Here is a 21266-nt window from a genome sequence, read left to right on the forward strand (position 1 = left end):
GAATTACGCTTTATTCAACCACTCCAAAAATCTTGCTCAAAACCAAGCTTCACATTATCTTCCAAAGGTCAGCAAATATAGGCAATTTTGGACTAAGCATGGGAATCAAACCTCAGGGTGTCCTCACAGAAGCTTGTTTGCTCTGTACTAGAAATGAGAAGAGATTTAAGAACCTGACCAAGACAAATTACCAGATCTTGACATTAATAGTTACAAACTCCCAACAATTGCAGGAATGAATAGCTGAACAACCACTTGTAGCTGTCCTCTCAAGATCTAGATCTAATCAACAACAAAGTACAGACAGGTTTTCCTGGTGAGGATCCTGGCTTGCAGAACCTAGGAAAGGGAACCTGAGCTCCTCATGCTTTCACACACACTCCTAAGCCACCCACTCCAGCTGATGAGTCTGTGGGAGCTGGAGATGCAAACCTCATTTGCTTTCTCTTCTGTTTTCCTTTTGGTCTATCTATATTGTCTACCTGCGTACCACGGATGACTTGCTAGACTCTTCAAGGGCTTGTGTTTACATTTGGATAACATGATATTCATGCCTTGTGCCATGTAAGAGGGCCCAACTGCAAGATTCTAAGTTGCTTCAGTTGATACCTCTTCATGGGGCATGATAAGTGAAGAAAAGCATGCACATTGGATCTGTTGATTTTTGGTTCCTAGATATCACGACTGCAGAAAGAGAGAGCGAGGGGGGAAGAGAGAGAATCCCAATCAAACAGAAAATTTCAGAGTAGCCTAGATTAGACGTTGAAGCCAAGGAGCGTTACAGCTTGGAAACAGACACTGAGATGCAATATATGCCAGTTTCTTAGATAAACTTAACTGGATTTAGAATAACTCTGCCAAAAAGCCAATCTAGTAAAAGTTACAAAACTAAGATTAAATTGGGAAATTTGTTTGGAGTTGGCAATGAACGGCAAACAGAATTATGTTTTTATACAGTATATGAGAATCAACATTCAGATAAAGTTCTTCTAGCCTTTCTATTTGTGGTAATTTCCATGGGTTGCTATGCTAACATCAGAATATTTTGATGCTACAAGCTTCTACTAATTGTAAGTACATATTTTCACTAAGATCTGAATCCTGCTAAAGTCAACAGCAAGACTGGTTTTAACTTCACAGATCCAGGATTTTAGAACTCATATTCACACGCAAAGGTGCTTAAAAACTTACAGGAATTACTACAGTCTGTAATTCTGCTTTTTGCCACAAAGGTTCACAGGTAGCAGAATGGCCCGGGAGTTAGACTATGTGACTCATCTAGGAGACCATGATCCAACTCCCTGCTCTATCACAGACTTCCTGTGTTACCTTAACAGGTCACTTAGCTTCTTTAGGCCTCAATTTCTCATATGTAAAATGCAGTTAATAGCCCTGCCCTGAAGGGTGCCTTGCTGTCAGGTGATGAAAAAATGATGGTGATGGGGCCAAACAGGTTGATCACAGAAACAAAAATGATGTGAATCTGTACCTTCAACAAGACTGGCACTGAGAGAAGATAGTGTTTGCCATACTGGTCAGATTACAACCATCCAGGAGCACCCTACAACAACATTGCCAAGGCAGTGCAAAGGCTAGCAACTCCCCAGAAGGCAAGTTTCATCTCACTTCTCTATCTATCCGCCCCAAATTTCCACCAGAACTTGTCTGACTATTTTTGTTTCCCCCACTGAGTTAACTTTCTTCTAGCCCCCTCCAGCAAAACAGGTCACCGTGGGATTGGATGACCGGCAGGGATAGCAGGAGGGGCATGTGGGAACATATGAATATGAGCAGGGAGGGAAGCAAGGGAACGCTGCTGCTAGCACAGGCTGGCTACTAAACTGGTTCAGCTACATTGTGAAATCATATACTGAATATGCTACACATCTCTGAGGCAATAATGCTGCACAGCTCACTTACAAGGTGTTACTAATGACTAGAGGAAAAAAGCACAGAACTGCTTAAGACACATATTCACCAGCGCATGTCCTGGCTTTGCTCTGGCCTTTAAGCCTTTTACCCTTCTAGCCATACTCTGACAATATTAATGCAGCCACCACTGCCTACTCCCCTTTTGCTCATGCATGTGAGTGAAATATCCAGGTTTCAAAAGTTGTGGTCTACTCAGGAAATACAGCTAATTATATACAATCGTAGTATATATATGTATTATGTATATTCTAATATGCATACTATACATATATAGTATATATATGTATTACGTATATTCTAATATGCGTATATTCTATCTATGCTAGATAGGAGCTTGAATTTCACAGTTTTCTAGCTGGGAGACAGCACAATTCTAAATATCTGGCTACTATATTAAACAAGTGTGTGAACTCCTGCCTGTAAAAATTTCATATTCCAGGAAAGTGCCAAAAAGCTGCTGGAACCCTACATTTCTGACCCAAATCCAGAGTTTGAACCGTTGTACTCTTCCCCTTCGTCTCCTCAGCATGCTGAACTGCAGCCCAGTTTGAGCACTGCACCCAGTGATCACATGGACTTGTTCTTTGTGTGATGCTTTACGAAATACTTGTCTGAACCACAACCACAAACACTTTGCCCTACTCCACTTATGTAATCAAATTCAGAAATAGTTTCATGGCTTCTGTGACAAAAACAGTTCTTCAGAAAGCCATATTAATAACTATTTTCTGTTCTTGCTAATCCTAGAAGAAAATCTACCAAACAAGCATTATATTCTGGAGTCAACACCTTACTCATTAACTTGATGCCTTGAAAGCATAATGTTAGCGCCATTACTCCCATCTGCTAGAGAACACCATACAATGAAAAACTCACTTCAGGGACCAAGCAACGATTCCCCAATCTTCAACTATACAGTTCAGGATGTATTAAAAGTACAATACTGCCTTTTTAATTTGAAACTTTATTCTTCTCATTAGCAATTTTCATTTCCAAAACCTGCTTTTGACACAGTCACCAGAAAACTGAACTAAAGAAAAACTTGATCTGGAGATTAGTTACACCATTCTGCAAAAAGTCATCACATCCACACTTTGTAAGTCTAATGAAACATGCACATAGCTCAATGAAGTTGAAGACTGTATACAACTAAGACAGTCCAGTGGTAGATTTATGTACTGCCATAAAAGAATGATGTTAACTGCTGGTAAGGTTCAGAGGGCCATAAATAACTGGTCTGCTGACAACAGACACTGGCCCCCTACTTTTTCTTCTTTTGTTCTTTATTATGTTGCACTTAAGAACTAAAAGGCGTTGGTTCTTGCAAAATCCTTCTTCCAGTTTTTAGTCTTCTAGACTCCTGCTTTTGGATTGCTATCTAACTCTAAGACATCTTAACACTTTCCATCTCCACTCATTTTATTCTAATCCAAGTTCAGTGTTGCCCTCTCCAAGTAAAAATTCTTCATGGATTTACTGTGTCTAGCTTCTGAGATAACCAATTTCTGAGTCACTTTGCCTACTCTGTCCATCAGTCCTGTTGCCCTCTAAACATACATAACACTTGCAAAATGGCTTATCTTTACAAAGTGAGTAACAGTGCTGAGAAGTCCTCAAATATGATAAATGAGAAACACGTATGCAAAAGTGTATTTAGCTTTATAATTATGCTGTCATATAACCAATATCCAGAAATAATTACATAATTTTTCAGAGGTTCATTACACAGTAAACAGTACCATGTTTAAACAGGCAGAAATGAGACTCAGTACCATACCTGCTATGTTGCCCTGACCTTTATTCATGTGACAAATCATTAGATGTAGGAGAGGGAAGGAGGGAAAGAGATTACCCCTACCTTAATTAACCCTTAATTAGTCTCCACATTTCCAAAGGCCACACAGCATGTGAAATCCCTGAAAACAATTTAATTCTTAGAATAATTACATATAGTATCTTCAGGTCCTACTGGAAAATTCAGACACTCAAGGTAATCCTTTCTCAGTAGGTCAAGTTTTTTGCAACAGGTTTTGCTCTCTGCTGCCAAGAACTAGCTAAACAAGATGAAGGAAACTATTGAAAGCTCCCAAAGAAGTGGAAGGAAAACAAAACTCCAAATAATGTTCTTCAGTACATTTCTTGCAACAGAGTACCTCGGTTTGAATTCCCTAATTTATTGGAGACTCTAGAAACAAAATACAACTGCAGTACATTTTGGTGACATGGCTGCTTCTTAGAATATAGCAGTCACTCCCTGATTTTCACTTGATTCTACCTTCCTGAAAACACACAGGCTTTTTCCTCAGTATCAAGGGTAAAAGACTGATGTTTAACTTTCCCTTGGAACACTATAACTAGCTCTCACTATCTAAATGGAAAAAATTATAGCTTTGGTTGGTCAGAAATCGAAGAATCTCCGGTTTTTACACTGGCTTAACTAAGATTAGAATTTCATTTATCAAAGTCATTTGTTGAGACATGCTGTGTGAAAGAAAAAAAGCTCAACAAGATTAAACTTTATAAGACAGTTTGTTTGATCACCAGCTGTCGGCCAGCCCACAGAGCAAAGCCAACTAAGAAAGTGGATGATACCATCTAGTGGCCGGCTCCCACCCTTTGGCACGTCTCGCACGCTTCTGCAGGCCTGCAAGCTCAAAAACTCCTACTTGGCAAAGCTGTACTCACAGTGGTACATTTGAAGAGAGAATCAGAGAGCAGACTGTCCCTGTCAGAGTGGTGGGACAGTGTTACCAGTAAGGAAGGTATCCTGAAGCGGGGACCCAGGCAACCTAAGCTCCCTCTGAACACTTCTGTTACCTTGTAATTATTGCCACTGCTCCAAAGCTGTGTGGAACAGCCCTGGAGCTTGAGAGAGGCAGGCAGGAGGGAAGGAAGGCTCAGTTTCCAGGAAAGAGAGTTCATTCATCAAAGCGCTTTCCTCCCCACTCTGAGATGTCTGCCTTTTCCTACCACAGCCAGTCTTTACTGGAGCTGGCCTTACAGCACGCCCCCTCTCCCCCCCCAAAAAAAGATACTAGATTAAGAGACCAATCTACAGCATCTACCACTACCAGTAGCAAAATCAGATATTACCAGGGCATTTATTCCACCCTGGCAATTTCCAACTTTTTTTAATCAGACTTTGTGGCTGCCATGTTTTCCCCCCTCTCACTCCCAAGTTTCAGACCGCTGTCTCCTCAAAACTCCCTTGTAATCTCCCAACCTTTGGCCAGTCTCCTGAAGAAATCAGAAGACTTTATCAGCTAAAATCTTGTGCTGCCTCTCCACTTTTGCTCCTTACTACTTGGGAACTACTGCTCAAGAGCATAATCAGCAGTATGATGGAATAGGTAAATGATCAGCGATGTAAGTCCCTGATGCAAGATCCTGACTAGGGATCTTTGCTCATTCTTTAATTAACTTCCTATAAGATTTCAGACAAGACACATTTTCTGCATCTTTTTTTGAGCAAATGGAATCTATCTAAGGATAGGTTACATCCTTATTTACTATTCACTAGTTTCTAAAACTCTATTTAAAAAATGAGAATTGCACTTCTGGAATTGCTCATGTATTTCCCTTCCAAGCCACAGATCATTTCCTTCCTACAACAAAGCACCAAAACCCATTATAATAGACTGACAGATTAAAGTGAGATTCGGAAGATCCATGCTTGCCACAGAAGGAGAATAAAACATAAGTCTGCTCTCAGAAATGTCAGTGCCCTTCAACAGAAGCAGGAACGCAAGCTCTGGACTTACAAACTGCATAAATCCAGGTCAGAGCAAACTGATTCGGGTAATTTTACAGGCCTATGTACAAACTTCCGCACAAGATAGTTTATAATTACTTAGGCAATATGTTCTTGCAGCTGTCTATGCTAGTGTAGCTAGGCAGCATCTGCTACCAGAAAAGTCCATTCATGTGTATCTGTAGTGCTCCACCACACCCAAGACAAACATCGGTCTGGTGTCAGAAACTGAAGCTGGCTGTTGGTCTGAAGCTTCACACGTCACAGCAAGAGACATTTGGTCAAATGCCTCTTGGTCCAGACTAAAGACATCCTCATGCAAAACAGCTAAGTAACAAGAGGTTTCTAACTGACTGCACGGGTTTAGGAGGCGGCTCATAATCATATCAAACTATCTGGAAATGGTAATGTATGTAGGAATAGACTGGCTTTCTTGCATCATCTGTTTAATTTTCTAAGGACTTAAATGTGATATGTATTGCTTTCTCACTCATACCAGCTAGAAATCTGGTCAAGTTTTAACCTGAAGGTAAATTACTCTGAAAATATTTCACTTCCTTCCTAGCTTTCTCATTTAGTAGGTACAGTTTTCCTTATTTAATTCTGAATTGAAATATATAGCAGTATTCATTTCTATAATTAGCAGGTGACTAACATTTGAACACAAAATCCTCAAAAATTTAGTATATTTTAATGATCTTTTTTGATCAACAGTGTGCAAGAGTATAGTTTTTTCATAGGGACTCAGAGGAATTACATGTTTGACTTTTTAACTGCCTTTGAAAAAACTCCATTTCATTAGTTACACCCTGCAAATTCAATGCAGTAAGACTCTGTGTCTGCAGACCGAAGTCAGACTGTTCGAATATGTCTTAGTTTACATAGGCTTTTTTATTTTCACTCATTTTAGAGTAAGTCTAAAAGTGTAAACAACTGCAAATAACACAGAACACAGCTCATCTTGTTCAGAACCATGCCTCTCTCACTCTGCAGGAATACAGGATTTCCAGCTTTGAGCAGAGGCTGATGAATGAAATAGAATTTCGCCTTGAACGTACCCCAGTGGATGAATCTGATGATGAAGTCCAACACGAGGAAATCCCCACAGGCAAATACATAGCACCAATCTTTGATAAGAGACTCAAGCATTTTCGGGTAATGGAAGGATCTCCCATTACATTCACTTGCAAAATAGTTGGAATACCTGTTCCCAAGGTAGGTCATTCTCACTGTTAGTGGTAAAAGAATAAAAACCAACTACCTGCTGTTTTCTATACGTCCCTTTGGAAAGTCTCACTCCTAAGAACATGGGTCTGTGAAGAGAGCTCTAAACCAAATTATTTCCCCTCTTGCTTTCTCAAATAACAATATATGCTCCTAGGCATGTATCAGGCCTGCTGTACAGACTGCCTCACAACCTCCTGACTCCAAGAGAAACAGAACTTCATGAGCTCCTAAAAAATTAACTTCTCAGAAAGATGAGAACTGATCTGCGATAACCAGCAATGTGTCTATACCCAAAAAAAGAGAACCTGACAGGCCCACCTATGTAAAGGAGATATGTAGCTTTCTGAGTTCAGCCTGGAATTCTTCTATTTCATATTGTAACTGATCTGCAAATTTTACAACATTCTAAAATTTTTACTAGCAATTGGTCAGCTTATGTCATGTTCTTACCTACATTTTCGCTAGTCACTATTCCATTACAGAGCAAGTGTTAAGTCTCTGGGGGGGTCTGATCACTACAGGTATACTGGTTCAAGGATGGCAAGCAGATTTCAAAGAAAAACACGCATTTCAAAATGAACAGAGAAGAAGATGGAACATGTTCTTTACATATTGAAGCTTCTACTAACGATGATGATGGCAACTATACGATTATGGCTGCAAACCCACAAGTAAAGTCTTTCACTCTCCTCTGTAAAAATGCTTGTTTCATCTGTTTCTAATATATGTTAACGGGAACACAGACTGGGCCACCTAAGTCTGACATCGAGTGGTGACTGTAACAAAAGTCAGATGCTTCAGAGCATAGGAGAGGAAACCATATAATGAACAATGATGAAACTATTCACCTATTGTTACACATCCCAGTCACAATCATTAAGGACATTTTTTCACATTAATAACTCCTGCTCTATCTTCTGACCCCTTCTCTGCTGCTGATAGATACTTTTTGAGATGCGATGACAAGACAGATACAGTATTTCAGGCAGAAAGAATAGAGCAATGGGAAACAAAAAATTATGTCAAATTTGGAAGTGTTACCAAACACAATTATTATTTTATCTAGGATAGAAGGTTGTGGATCTGCAAATAGTTTTGTCCTCTAATAACATTCTCCTTCACCCTATGTGCTAGCTTAGCTGTTTATTTAGCAGTACACTCAGGTAGATCAGGCAACTTCTTTCAGTTTAAATTTTTTCGTTTTTTCTGAATATTTCAGCCCAACTACTCTTCAGTTTCTGTGTGGCTACACAACCAACTACACTAGTACAAAGGTACTAGCAGACAGCATTCACGGAGACACAGTAGCAGGAATGAACAAGCAGGGACAGACTGCTTAAGCTGGTTTACACAGCACCACTGCTAAATGCATTGCCACAGCCTTGAGCAGTCTGAGAAACACACTGCTCTAGACACACAAAGAAACCCCTGCCTCAACTGCACTCCACCACATAGGTACTAGCATTTGCTTTGAAAAAGCAGTATTTATACTATAGTTCAGTTACTTTATTTAAAAAAAATCTTAATGCATTTTAATTGTAAATATTTATACTTTAAGATGAAATGAGCTATTAACCAACTATTAATTCTGTTTCCATTGTGACTTGCAGGGGAGAATAAGTTGTTCGGGCCACCTGATGGTTCAGAGTATCCCTCTTCGGAGCCGAATATCAACAATTCAGCCTCACAGGTAAAAGGAAAGACAAGTCCTTCAGACTCTCTTTATGCTTCTTACTGAAGACATTCAGAATAAATAGCTGCTGTACTTCAATGCACTCTGTACTTCAATTCTCAACCATGAAATGGAAATAACAGTAGTGGTTCCCTCCCAATAGGTCACTTAGAATGTAATATTTTTTAAGGTAATCCTCAAATACAAGGAAGTTTAAGCATAAAGTATTTTTTCATTTACCTGTTGCAACAGAGTTAAAGCCAAGGGATGGATTAGCAAGATAAAATTCAGCCCAAAAAGCAAAAAGAAGCAAATGACAGCTTGGGAATCAAACAATACTACACAATATAGTTAATTTGATATTTCTAAATGGAAAAATATGCAAATATTAAAATACGAGTCCATTTCTTTCTGCCCTTTTATTTAACTCAAGCTATCCGTCCATTCTTTTCCAAGATTTCTTCCTTTTTTTTAACCATTAAGTGAAGACAAGTTTGGCTTTCAACCATATACATGCAGTTTTTGTGTTGCAGAACACGACCCCAGGTGCCAGAAGGAGACAAAGAGGCAGTTCAAGAACGCTTTTTCAGGCCGTACTTTCTACAGGCTCCAGGTGACATGGTAGCACACGAAGGGCGACTTTGTAGGTTGGATTGTAAGGTATTAACTGTTTCCTCTGTTCGTTCTCACTTTCCCTACCTCTGTATGTGTATTGCTAGGTGTTTTCATGTTCTTTATTGCATGCATGAACACTTTCTGTTAATGTTTTAATGCTTCATTGTTTTAAAATTACTTCTTATTGCCATTGTCTCTGAGCTGATTCAGGGCATTTCTTTTCAACACATGCTGTATGGAATGATGAACACAGAAAACACAACCCCAGTAACAGAAGGTTCACTTATAAGGTTGTTCAAATTACTAGATACGTTCACCTGTCCTTCACCAGTCCAAACTCCAAAAGTTCATCTGGGAATGACAGATCCGCCTGCTCCATTATTAGATTCTTGAACATAATCCAGAATAGCACAAAACCATGAGAAAGAGAGGATTCAGCATGTTGTATTCTGTTCAAACAAATGTTCCCATTGTATTGGACTGAATTACTGAAGATTAATACTCCCTGAAAAAGAGGGAACAGAGCCCAGTTCATTTCATGCTTCCCCAGCATGCACAGATGCAGAAACATCCCCATTTACAGATTCAAATCCCCATGAGAGCATTGTCAGAGATTAGAGTACAGACAGGGAACATTCTGTTATTGAACAGCTTTAAGAAACTCCTCTGTTCCAACATATTTTTGTAGTCCCTCTCTGACCCAGCAGCACAGCAAAGGTGGTAGTGCTGACGCTGAGCTCTTCCAAGCTCCAGAATGTCTCCTGCCCTGAAGACAGTAGAAACTCTGAAGCAGAAATTAATGCCCTGAAGATAAACAAGATTCATTACTACTTAATTTACAATGTAAAGTTTACTAGGGAGCATGCCAAAGAATTTGGTTATTCTTAGCTCTGCTGTCCTGGCAGAGCTTGTGAAGCCTTAAAGCATGCCTGGTATTGCACAAACCTGGAAGAGAGCAGTCCTCGTTCAGGCAAGTTCCACTTCTCTCTTTCTTTGGTTTATAGAATATTGTTTGGAAAGCAGTATTTTAGACATGAGTAAGTACTTCTATCTATTGGAAAGGTCTTTAAGAGTATAACACAGTCCAATAATCTTTCTATAAAACACTTAATTTATAGTGTTCTAAAGCATGTAAGTTTAACAGCCACAAAGAACTGTATCATTCTTCATCAAATTTTATGAAATACAAAGTCGTTTGTACAGAACTCTTTGTCATCTCTATTAAATTCTATAGTGGTTTAGATCCAGGGTTTTGATTTATACTCAGCTTTAAAAAAAAAAGAAAACTAGCAGATTACTGGGGTCCTTCATGAATCTGATACATAACCAAGTTTCTTCATTTCTGACGACGAAAAATGTAGGCATTTCATGTATTCATTTCTCTTGGGATTTTGTTGGTTGTTTGTTTTCTGGTTTTCTCCCTTTTGGAACTAATCAGCAGAAAAACAGAAGCTGAGAAAAAAAAATCCTTCTGTTCTAGAGGCGGACATCATTCCGATGGCATGTGAAAATAGGTTTATGTATGAATTTACTAGCATCTATTTGTCAGTTTGACATTGGTCTCTAGCTGTTTCATTGTCTGTTAGGTGAGTGGGTTACCAACTCCAGACCTGACGTGGCTTCTGAATGGCAAACCTGTGCTACCAGACGGCACCCACAAGATGCTGGTCAGAGAGACTGGAGTTCACTCTCTGCTTATTGATCCTCTCTCACAAAATGATGCTGGAACTTACACTTGCCTTGCCTCTAATAAAACAGGACAAAATTCATTTAGTCTGGAGCTCACTGTTGTAGGTAAGCATCATTGAAAAACTAGTCACAATGCTGTAGTTATTTGTACACACTTCTCCAAAAGTGCCTTAGTTTCCCTACAGAAAAGTATAAATAAATAGTTAATTTACTGATAGTAGGAGAGTTCAACAGCTATAAAACTTATCTGTTGGAGGGAAATGGACCCAGTGCTCAGCTGACAGGTGCACTCCTGTTATTAACAGAGGGCTGTGAGAATTCTCTCTCCTCATCACTTTACCTCTCTTGTCTTGGAAAAATGACATTCTTAATTTTCTCCCCAGAAAATGCTTAGTGTTTGAATTCGTAATATACATTGAGGTCTCCTAGACGTCTGTCCCAATTTTATTGGTTTAAAAACGTTTTTAAATAGAAAAAATACAAATCTGACACTGTTCTTTAATAAAGCCTTACCAAATGGGAGCTACTGAAATCCATAGATCTGGCATTAATTTCCTGCAATGGCAGTATCTTTAGACCCATCAGCTATGCATATGTCCTTTTATGAATATCAGTTCTGCCTGTTATTTTCTTTATATTCCCTTACAGAGTCTATGTCATAGCATTTCACTTTCCTTCCAATATCCCACTAAAAATTCACAACCTGTTATGATATCACAAGAATAATTTTTTGTATTGTTGAAAGGAAAACAAAGAATAAAATATCTGTTGTTCAATAATTCTTCCTCTTTTTTTCCAGCAAAGGAAGTTAAAAAAGCCCCCATGTTTTTGGAGAAGCTTCAGAACTGTGGTGTTCCTGAAGGGTACCCTGTCAGACTAGAGTGCAGAGTTGTGGGAATGCCACCCCCCATATTTTACTGGAAGAAGGATAATGAGACCATCCCATCAAACAGAGAGAGGATGAGGTATTGTACCATCATAGACATGCTTGGAGTTTCTTGTGGCTGGATCAATGGTTTCCATGAAAACCTGTGTGATAAGTGCAGGTGGTGTTCTTAAAACAACTTCTTTCACCTACATAAAAATTTAAAAAGCTTCAAAGGCTTCACTGTGAGGTGAACCATAGCTATTTCCTTGGTTCAGAATAAAGGGATGGAGCATAATATACCACTGCTTCAGGATGCGGTGACAGACCTTTAGGGCCACAGGCCTGATACAGTATAAGCATCTTCTTATCAAAGGTAGTACGATATGGTATTTTAGTACCTTATTCTCTCTCTAAACTATTTTTTCCTCACTTTAGTTCTGACTATGGATGAATTCAAACTCAGGACAGGTAGAACATAGTTCTGAATGCCTCAGAGCAGGGGATAGTAGAGAGTTTAGCGTATCAGATACAGAGGCTGACAACAAAGTTTGGTCACAAAAGTAGGCAAAGACTTTGATCCACGCTTATAAAACACAACAACGTTCAGGTTCAGGTCTTGCATTCAAATGCTTCAGTATTTTCTAGATTTTGCAGAAGAAAAGCTGATGAAATAACGTGTCTGGCTGTAATTAATAAGAAATTAATTGCTTTCATTTATTTTTTTAAATATTTCTACGTCAGCATAAATCTGATTTTTAGTATTTTATTTCACTTGGCTCCAACTAATGATTTGATGCAGTCATCGGATCTCTGCGATCAACTTCAAGAAGTACTACGCTTTCACATGCATACCTTGCAGGCTATCTGTAAAGAAAACTGGCTCTGTAGCAGCACTCGTTATGAATGCACAGCTACCACGAGGGAAAGCTTACTTGAAACAATCTTTCAGTGGTCCCCCTGTCCCCACTCAGAGCCTGTTGTCCCTCTCCAAAAAATCCACCTAACTCTGATCTTCTATAGCCTGTAGTCTTTATTCCTCTGCCTCTATGGAGATTACTCAAGGATTTATTTAAAGTACTGGTACTTTCACAGGAATGACAGTTATACACATGCAAACACTGTAGTTAATACAGAATGAACAACTGTCCTAAAATACCTCATTTCCAGTTGTTTCACCGAAGCTTAGAAAACAAGCTTTTGCTTCAGCTCAGCAGAGGAATGACTACGGGAAATCTCCCACACCTCACCATGCCAGGAGCTAAAATCAGGCTTGTAACACCACTGCTATTTCAGCCAGTCATAACCAGACTGCCTGCCCCCAACGCTTTGTGTGGTTCTGCACAGGACCATGTGAGCGATAGGCAGCATTGTCCTTGTTTGTCCCCATCTTGCCTCACCATTATCTTCCTGCCTGAGGCCAAGAAACCTTTTTTGTATCACGATATGGACATGCATGAGCTTCTATACTACTGAGCCTCCAGCACAAATCAAATTATGTAGTGTAGGGAGCAAAGGGTGAACGTTCCCTTTTTTATTAGGGCTGTCAGAAGCACAAAATGTCCTCTTGACCTGAAATTCTGTGGTTTGATATTTCATTCCAATTTATAAGGAAAACAAAATCTCAAATTTCAGAACTTCCTGCAACTTTCAGTATTCTGATGTGCTCTTCTCCCACCCCTTCCTTTACAATGAGGGCAACGCTTGGGTTGATAAAAGGACCAACCACAGCCCAGAAAGCAGAGGAGCCTCAGTTCTCTGATATACTATTGAATAGCTTTTCGTGGAAGTTGTAGCCAGAAAGTCTTGGATCATTGAAGAGCAAGGAAAGAGGAGGGAATGATGAAGCAGGTTTCTTTTAGACTGTTAGCCAAAAGAATCTTTAAGATTTTCTCACTCTGGCATTTTCTCATGGAAAGGGTGCCATAAGCAAGTTTCTGGCTGGCTCTGGTTACTGTTATGAAAAATATCACAACTTTGTACAAATGTCCTTGGTATTTTGTTATGTTGTTCTTTCAGCTTCTGAACTAGGAAAACATACAGTATGACCATGCAGCAGCTTTGCATGGGTTTAATTCATTGGAATTCAATAAACAATTCCAGTACTAACACATACAGAGCAACAATTCAGCTTACACTGTCACACCACGGCTTCAGCTAATCTGATCATTGGCTGAGGCCATACTGAAAGCAAATCTATTGACTATAAATGTCTTGGGCTACTACTTCTTTGAGAATAGAAGTTACAACTTATCTATTTAATATTTAATGTACGTATTGTAAAATATCAAAATTGATGTGCTCTTGAGAAATACTAATTCCAAAACACTTGTTTTCCCAGCATGCACCAAGATACAACAGGGTATGCCTGCCTCCTGATTCAGCCTGCCAAGAAAGCAGATGCTGGCTGGTATACTTTGTCTGCAAAAAATGAAGCTGGTATTGTCTCTTGTACTGCTAGACTTGACATATACGGTAGGTATTGGCTAGTAAATAAAGCAAATCAGACTTTCTTTTCTTTGACTGGTCCCAGCCCTCACCTAGTTCTTAGTCTGTAAATTGCTGGTTTTGACATGGATGAGAAATTAGTGTCACAGCATGGCCACAGCTTAATATGGCCACCAGGAGGAGGAAGAATGATACAGCTAAAGGCCAAATCAGCTCCCCTACATCAGTTTAAAGGCAGGTAAAGAGAAGAAACACAGGAGGCATTTTGCATAGCATTCTCTACTCCAATTTCCACCTTCCAAATTTCCTAGCATATAATGAACATGTATTCAAGTTGAACCTTAACTGTGCTCACTCTGACACACACGCCTGTGCTACAGCCCTGACCTGAGATGGAATGATGAATTACACACGAGAAAGTAGATCCCTTCTGCTCTGGAGCACGTATGATGCAAACTACGCCTAACTAATGGCAGCTAGCTTGCATCTAGTATGTTTGTCTAGGACTTGGAAGGCCTCAGCCCAATTCAAGAAATACAGCACATCATTTAACTGCTTTGTACCTACACAAGATGTAAGTTAAGACAATTTATCTAGAGCAAGAGAGAGTACTTCGATCACTTAAGCAGCATAACAAAACAGAAAACACGTTCCACAAACTATTGGATTATAGCCATACTCTTAAAAGGAAAAAAAAAACCAAAACCTCACACGTTTTCAACCTTGCATTTCTCATTAAAAAACCCCAAAACCTTTAATGCTCAGGGATAACCACAAGGCATCAGTGCACCTCTGTCAGATTTCGCCACCTTGTGGGGACACAGACAACAGTAACGTAACGCTCAAGAGAGGGCTGCTGAGTCCGATTAAAAAAAGGTCACATACAATGAAAAATAATTCCTTAGGTTTCTAAATGTTGCAAGACATAAATTACATTTTCAAATGAAGGATTCAAGGTACAAACAGGAAAAAGATGGCAAGTAGGAAATGTTTCCTGATTCCAACCATATTTTCTAACGACTCTGTGAGTCTTATGCACCAAAGAAAGTGACAGAAACCTTTTCTCTTTGCACTATTTTGAATGGATGGGATTGGGAGATCGAAAGCGTGGTCTGATATTTTCGCTTCCACGTGCAAAGAAAAAAGTACAGTAAATAATGAGTGCATTGTTCAAACAGAAACAGATTGGGAGCTACCAGTAAAAAAAGGAGGCTCTTTTTCAAATATTTCCAGATAGACAGGGTCAAAATTCAGCATGGAAGAAGACTTCCTATCAATGCTTAACATGTAGGCTGTAGGTCTCCCACACTAAGCTGTTCTCAGAGTAATGTAGCCTGAACTTCTACCCTCTCATTGCAATTGCTGACACATATATTTGTCCAGTTCTGGTGCAGACCTGGAGGTTATGTATAAATAAATATCAGCAAAGGTAATATCAATTTTCCCTTTCTGAAGTGTTTTAAGAATTACAGTTGTTAAGTATTATACAATAGCTAAATATTCTTACAAAGTTGTAATGGTATTTGTTCATATGGGAACGCTGAATATTACTAATGTGTCTTTGGACTACATTTCTTTCAATATCTTTAAAAAAAAATCTTGAAAACTTGTTACTAATTGTAAGTAGTAGAGGGATATAAAAATTGTAATCACTTCTTTTTAAAAATTCCCTATATTGTTACTTTGAATTAAATTCCATCAAAAAAAAAAAATCAGGAATAAAAGTTTCCCAGAGGGTGGAGTAGTACAAAATCAGAGCCATGTCCAGTTTGTTCATCTCTGTGTCATGCTATGGTATATTTTTAGTTTCGATAGCAAGAGCTTTGGAGCAGGCTTCAAGGAGTATATTATTAAATTTTGGACTTAGTGAAATCCATGTAAATGTTGCCAATGAATTGAACAGGGGCAGACTTCAATAACAAATACTCAACAGATAAACTATGTAAACGATAATATTTGAAGGAACAGACCCTAAAACAGGAAACAACAAAGCAGTGCTCTTATCAAGGACGTTGGAAGCAACTTTTCAGTTGTGTGCATTGATTTCTGTTGTTTCATTGCTAACTTCATTCAAGGCTTATACAGCCTATTCTGTTTCCGTTGCTTCAGCTCAGTGGCACCATCAACTTCCACAACCAATAAAGCTTCGACCTGGTGGCAGCCGGTATGCAAACCTTACCGGTTCAGGACTCGACATTTTTTCTGCCTTTCCAGCTCCTGAAAGCCCTATGCTGTTTTCATCCTCAACCCAAAAGGTGGTGGAGAGTGAAGAACTTTGAAAAACAAACAAATAATTGACCAGTTACACCTGCAGAGATACTAGAACTGTGGAAAAAAGAAAAGAGGTACAAATCAAGATGCTCAAGGTTTACAAGCAACTTGTTTGTAATTAAGTGTACTGCTGCTGCAAATGTTGCAAGTAATATATCATACGAGACTTTTGCATATAATTTTACTGCAGGATAATTGTGGTATGAAGTGTTGTGCAATAAATTCAGTACTGTGTAGTTTGCTAAGAATTACATAGTAAACATAATTTCAGCACTTAAAAGCCAATACCACTTTTACTGCTTGAATTAAAGCTACTGTACCATAGCAAGCCACGTTAAGGATTGACGAAGTTTAGCTGGAATGCTGCCAGTGAAACATTGACATTACAGTAACAACAATCCTGAATGAGGGTAAACAACATGACTTTGAATGTAATTCTAAAAAAACATGCCAGATAATCACAAAGCACAAGTTAAAGGGAAAAGATGTAACTCATTTTTATATATTATTATGCCAGATAATCTTAGAATTTTTGAACTCAAGACTAGATAAATATAGCATTTCATGTAGGTACAGCTGTATACCCTATATATTTATATTTGTGTGTGTGTGTACTCCATGAACTGTGTACTCATGGTGTAAGGATTCATAAAGTAAGGTACAGGGCACGTGCATAGGATGCTAACATAGGAAACTAGAATTCCTGTTGTCTGAAGCATGTTCTCTAGAACCCACAGCTGAAACAATTTTCCAGATGTGCTTCATATTTTTTCTTTACAATGATAGTGATTCTCTGCCTTTAAACACAGATGGTATCAAGCTTGTAACTTCACTGTTTTTAAATATCAGTCTCTTTTTCCTAATTTTTAACGTGACTAAAAGTGCACTTACCATCTAGCTCATTTTTTAACTAACTGAAAAGGGGTTATGACCTGGCGCAATCTAAATTTTCACCATCATTTAGGAAATAATCACAAGTGTGCTGTCAACTATAAAGACAGAAAAAATTCTGTTAATATAAAAAGTTATGAAGTTAAGCAATGGTGAGGTGCAAAGACCTAAAAAACCTACTGTGACTAACAGTAGTACTAAATAAGACAATTTAATGAAAGTGCAATAGGTGTTAAGTGACAACATTTAATGATTGATTTAAATACATTTATTATCTATATAGTTGTATTAATACCTCCGAGCACTTAGAAACTATGAATATCTAAGATGATTTCCTGCATCTTTACATTATTGCTATTCCTCTTCTTTGGACATTTTTTACAAGCAGGTCTTACTGCTTTCAACATAGCTAGAGAATGCAAAAGAGTCCTGATCAAAGTCACAGAGATCAAAAGAAAAATTAACAGATACTTTCATTTTAGACCTTATTTGGATTTTCTCAAAGGTAAAAATGTAACTTAAAAAATTTACATATGCAAAGAAAACAATGAGGAGTGATCTTAAGAGCAAAAGAATACTGGATATAGCCAGAGACTGAGAAAGAGATAGCCTTTCACTGGGTTTCCTGCAAATGCAGCTTATGTTGTCTTTTAACTGTCAGTTCCCTAAGGGTTTAGGGGAAGTGAATTTCTTGTACTGTTCCACTTCCCAGCTGAGTGAAGACCATAAAACAAAACCATCATTATAACTTGCATGCTTCCGTTAGAAACCTCAGGCAATTCACCCCAGGCTGAACAGAACAGGAAGCTAAAACACATTCTTACTCTCAGAGACAAAATAAGGTGCAGGTATTTCAGTTGGAAAGCAGAAATACCAGTTGTTCCCATGTTGTGCCTCCTCCCTGACGAACAAAATAAAACTCATAGCTATTAAAAGTGATGCACTGATTCAAGTGACTCCAGTTGCGGCATGCCCAACTTAAGACACATTGTGGGTCTGATTTTCCAGGACAGAGAACCTACTGCTCCTCTTATCTTCACTTATTTTAGGATGGCTTAGGGATTCCAAAACTAAACGTCGAGCGAGTCAGAATTGGGCAAACCAAAATTTAAAGTTTCCCATATTAGTAACTACTCCTGGGAAAATACTCCAAGGAAAGTTGTTGGATTTTGCTTATTTAATTCAGTGCTGTTAGGAAGTGGGAAGAGAGGAAATTAAGACACAAAAGATCAAATTCTACTCCCATCTACAGCCCTGCTCTTCCCATTGTTTCATGCCAGGACTGAAGAGTAGATTTTGATCCAAAGTATTCCAACTTGTGTATCAGCCATCAGGCTTTATACCCAGCACAGGCTTAGTCAAGTGATTGTCTGCTTAGAAGTCCCCTGTGACCCCCTTGCCTGGCTTTGAGTGAGGGGTTAGACCAGATGACCACCTGAGGTTCCTTCAGAACTAAATCACCCTAAATTATTTTACTTTACACTGCCTGTCTGAATACCCTGTACAGATTAAGTTACCTGTCGACTCAGTAGAAACTAAGAATTCAAGCAAGCACAAACTTTTCATTCTTTACACAGTTCTTTATCCTCTTTACTCAAGTTCTTTGTGTAGTTTAGAAGAAAGGAATAGCAGTACTTATACTAGCAAATACCTGGTTAATAGTTCTGGAACCACACTTGTTAATATTACTGACAGTAGTAGTGGTTCTCGCATTTTTACACATTTCTCACATTTTACAACATCAGAAAATATGCCCAAAAACTTAGTACAAATTAAAGACAATGTGCACAGAAAAAAAACCACATAAACCATATCTCTTCAACCTTTTCTCAGTGATTTCACTGGAATGTCTACAAACTTGCATCATTATAACCCAAACTGACAAGCAGAGGGTTAAGTGGTACAACATTTTTTAAAAATGTACATTCAGTTCTTTGGAATTGGGAAGACAAGAAGCTACTGCTGAAAGACTTTTCCCAGAAATCTGAGTAAGCAGGATTAATTCTTAGTCATTCAAGAAGAGGCCCCAGAAGTCTCACTGCAAGGTAGGCTACTGAGAGTGGATCACCAAAGTCTGTCAGCTGAACTACAGCATTCTCTCCTTCACAGTATTTATTAGCAAAAGGATCAAACTTTACTCATCACATCTCCCTACATAACGCAGAGGTCAGTAATTTCAATTACTTTCAGTGCATCTGATACAAACAAAATCAGAATCTGATCCCAAAAGGTCTGTAGTCACCAAATTTTCCTTCTTCACTGCTACAGGACATTTATCCTCTGCATATGCTAAGCTAATAAAATGAGTATGTAAAGGAAGCTTATGTGAATGGATGAACATGCTGCTAATTAGTAGTACTGATGTGCTCATTACAAAGAAGTTTTGCTAGAAGACGACACAAAAATTATGTCTGTGTTGTTAACCAATGGAAAAGCCAAGGAAAAAAGGCTTGTGTAAGCAGCGGAGACAACACCAAGCTGTCACAAAACATGAGATGCTGTTTGAGTTCATGTCCTGCGAAGGGCAGCACTACCTAATCATCTTGTGTCAAGATGCACTAGAGACTATGCAACTGTGCTCCCTTCCTGAACAGCTTGGCTGTTCATTGTTTTTGTTTAATTGAATAACCGATTTGACTTCACACGAACATGGTATTTCATTCTCTTACTCAGGGGAGGCTACTGCAACAACAAAAATCAATGTTAGGACTTCCACTGAAGTCAAGTGTTAGCTATTCTCTTCCAAACGTCCACTAAATCATCACGATGTAGAACGTAACAGTGAGATAAGTATCAGTGAGATACAGAAATGCTCAGATTTGTAACCTCTCAGTGTTTTCCAATTCAGAATCTTGTAGGTTTATTTAGTTTCCCATTTCCTTCTAGTCCTGGTTTTGTATGCAATCAAACAGAGGCACAGTATGTTTCAAAGAAGAGCAGAAATTACAACTTCTGTACTGCCATTCTAGAATGCAAAAGTATTATCTTTGCTTCAAAATTTTGGTCCAGCAAATCCAGTCCTCAGCAGCATCACATAGCAGTTTGCATTGACACCATTGGACTTGCTTTAAAACAGCTGGATTGAGTTCCTTTGCTTCCATATGGAAGGCCGAGCACACCTTCTGAATGCCTCACGTCTGCTAACGTGAGGAGAGGAGAGCACACACTTCAAATACGAAAAGCCAAGTCTGCAGTCTTTATCTTAATACGTAAACAATTGCCAGTTCCAACTGTTTGCAGTAATCATAAGTACTTCAAAGCAACAAATCTGGAATAAGAATTCCTTCGTGTTCTTAATGTTACCAGGTTTAAAAGTGTTAGTTCTGGAAAATGTCTTCATACAAAATGATGGCAAGACCTAATGAAATATTTTAACTGTTATATATTGGAGAAGTGATTGTTAATTGCCTTACTATTTGCAATACAAAGATGTTCCACTTTGAGCCTTAAAATTGTATTGTATAATTTTTTCTTGATTAAAGTTGATATTTTTTATTTTTTGATCCAAAGTTGTTCTCACTGGGAAGAAAAATGTTCATGTCAGTTTGAAAGTATATTTTAAGTGCATATGAAAGCAAAAAACAAACACCTGCCTGTTGAGTAATGTATTTCCCTTCATCTCACCTAAACTTCAATAAATGCTTCAGAGTTGCATACAAGAATGTGTCCTTCACGTGTTCAAATAATTGTGAAAGTGTGCAACAAGAACAGAGGTTTCCCAGAACTTTGCTGTGACAGCTAATTAATGGAATAAGACCTCACATTATTTAGAAGAAAATCGTAAAATACTGTCGACTTCTATACTAGCCATGCTTCCAGCAGGTAGTTCTAAAATACAATTGTTGCTTGTTTAAATAAATCTTGATATCAATTTGCTTTGGTTTTAAATTATGCTTTCTTTTTCT

General features: G+C 38.5%; 1 protein-coding gene and 1 long non-coding RNA gene across 4 annotated transcripts in view; one reads left to right on the plus strand and one right to left on the minus strand.

Moving 5' to 3' along the window:
- The window catches only part of MYPN (myopalladin), a 78763-nt gene extending 57514 nt beyond the window's left edge, over window positions 1-21249 (plus strand). For 2 of the 3 annotated variants that reach the window (XM_075423108.1, XM_009944425.2), the window contains exons 13-20: window positions 6677-6898; window positions 7432-7581; window positions 8521-8600; window positions 9116-9242; window positions 10784-10991; window positions 11686-11851; window positions 14093-14226; window positions 16309-21249. In XM_075423108.1, the coding sequence (XP_075279223.1) occupies window positions 6677-6898; window positions 7432-7581; window positions 8521-8600; window positions 9116-9242; window positions 10784-10991; window positions 11686-11851; window positions 14093-14226; window positions 16309-16478 (1257 nt within the window). In that variant the 3' untranslated portion in view covers window positions 16479-21249. The remainder of the gene's footprint in view (window positions 1-6676; window positions 6899-7431; window positions 7582-8520; window positions 8601-9115; window positions 9243-10783; window positions 10992-11685; window positions 11852-14092; window positions 14227-16308) is intronic. The other variant, XM_075423109.1, reaches the window with a different exon arrangement.
- The window catches only part of LOC142361621 (uncharacterized), a 60744-nt gene that overhangs the window by 23825 nt on the left and 15653 nt on the right, over window positions 1-21266 (minus strand). The window lies entirely within an intron of this gene.

Source organism: Opisthocomus hoazin, chromosome 6, assembly GCF_030867145.1.
Source record: "Opisthocomus hoazin isolate bOpiHoa1 chromosome 6, bOpiHoa1.hap1, whole genome shotgun sequence".
Taxonomy (NCBI): Eukaryota; Metazoa; Chordata; class Aves; order Opisthocomiformes; family Opisthocomidae; genus Opisthocomus; species Opisthocomus hoazin.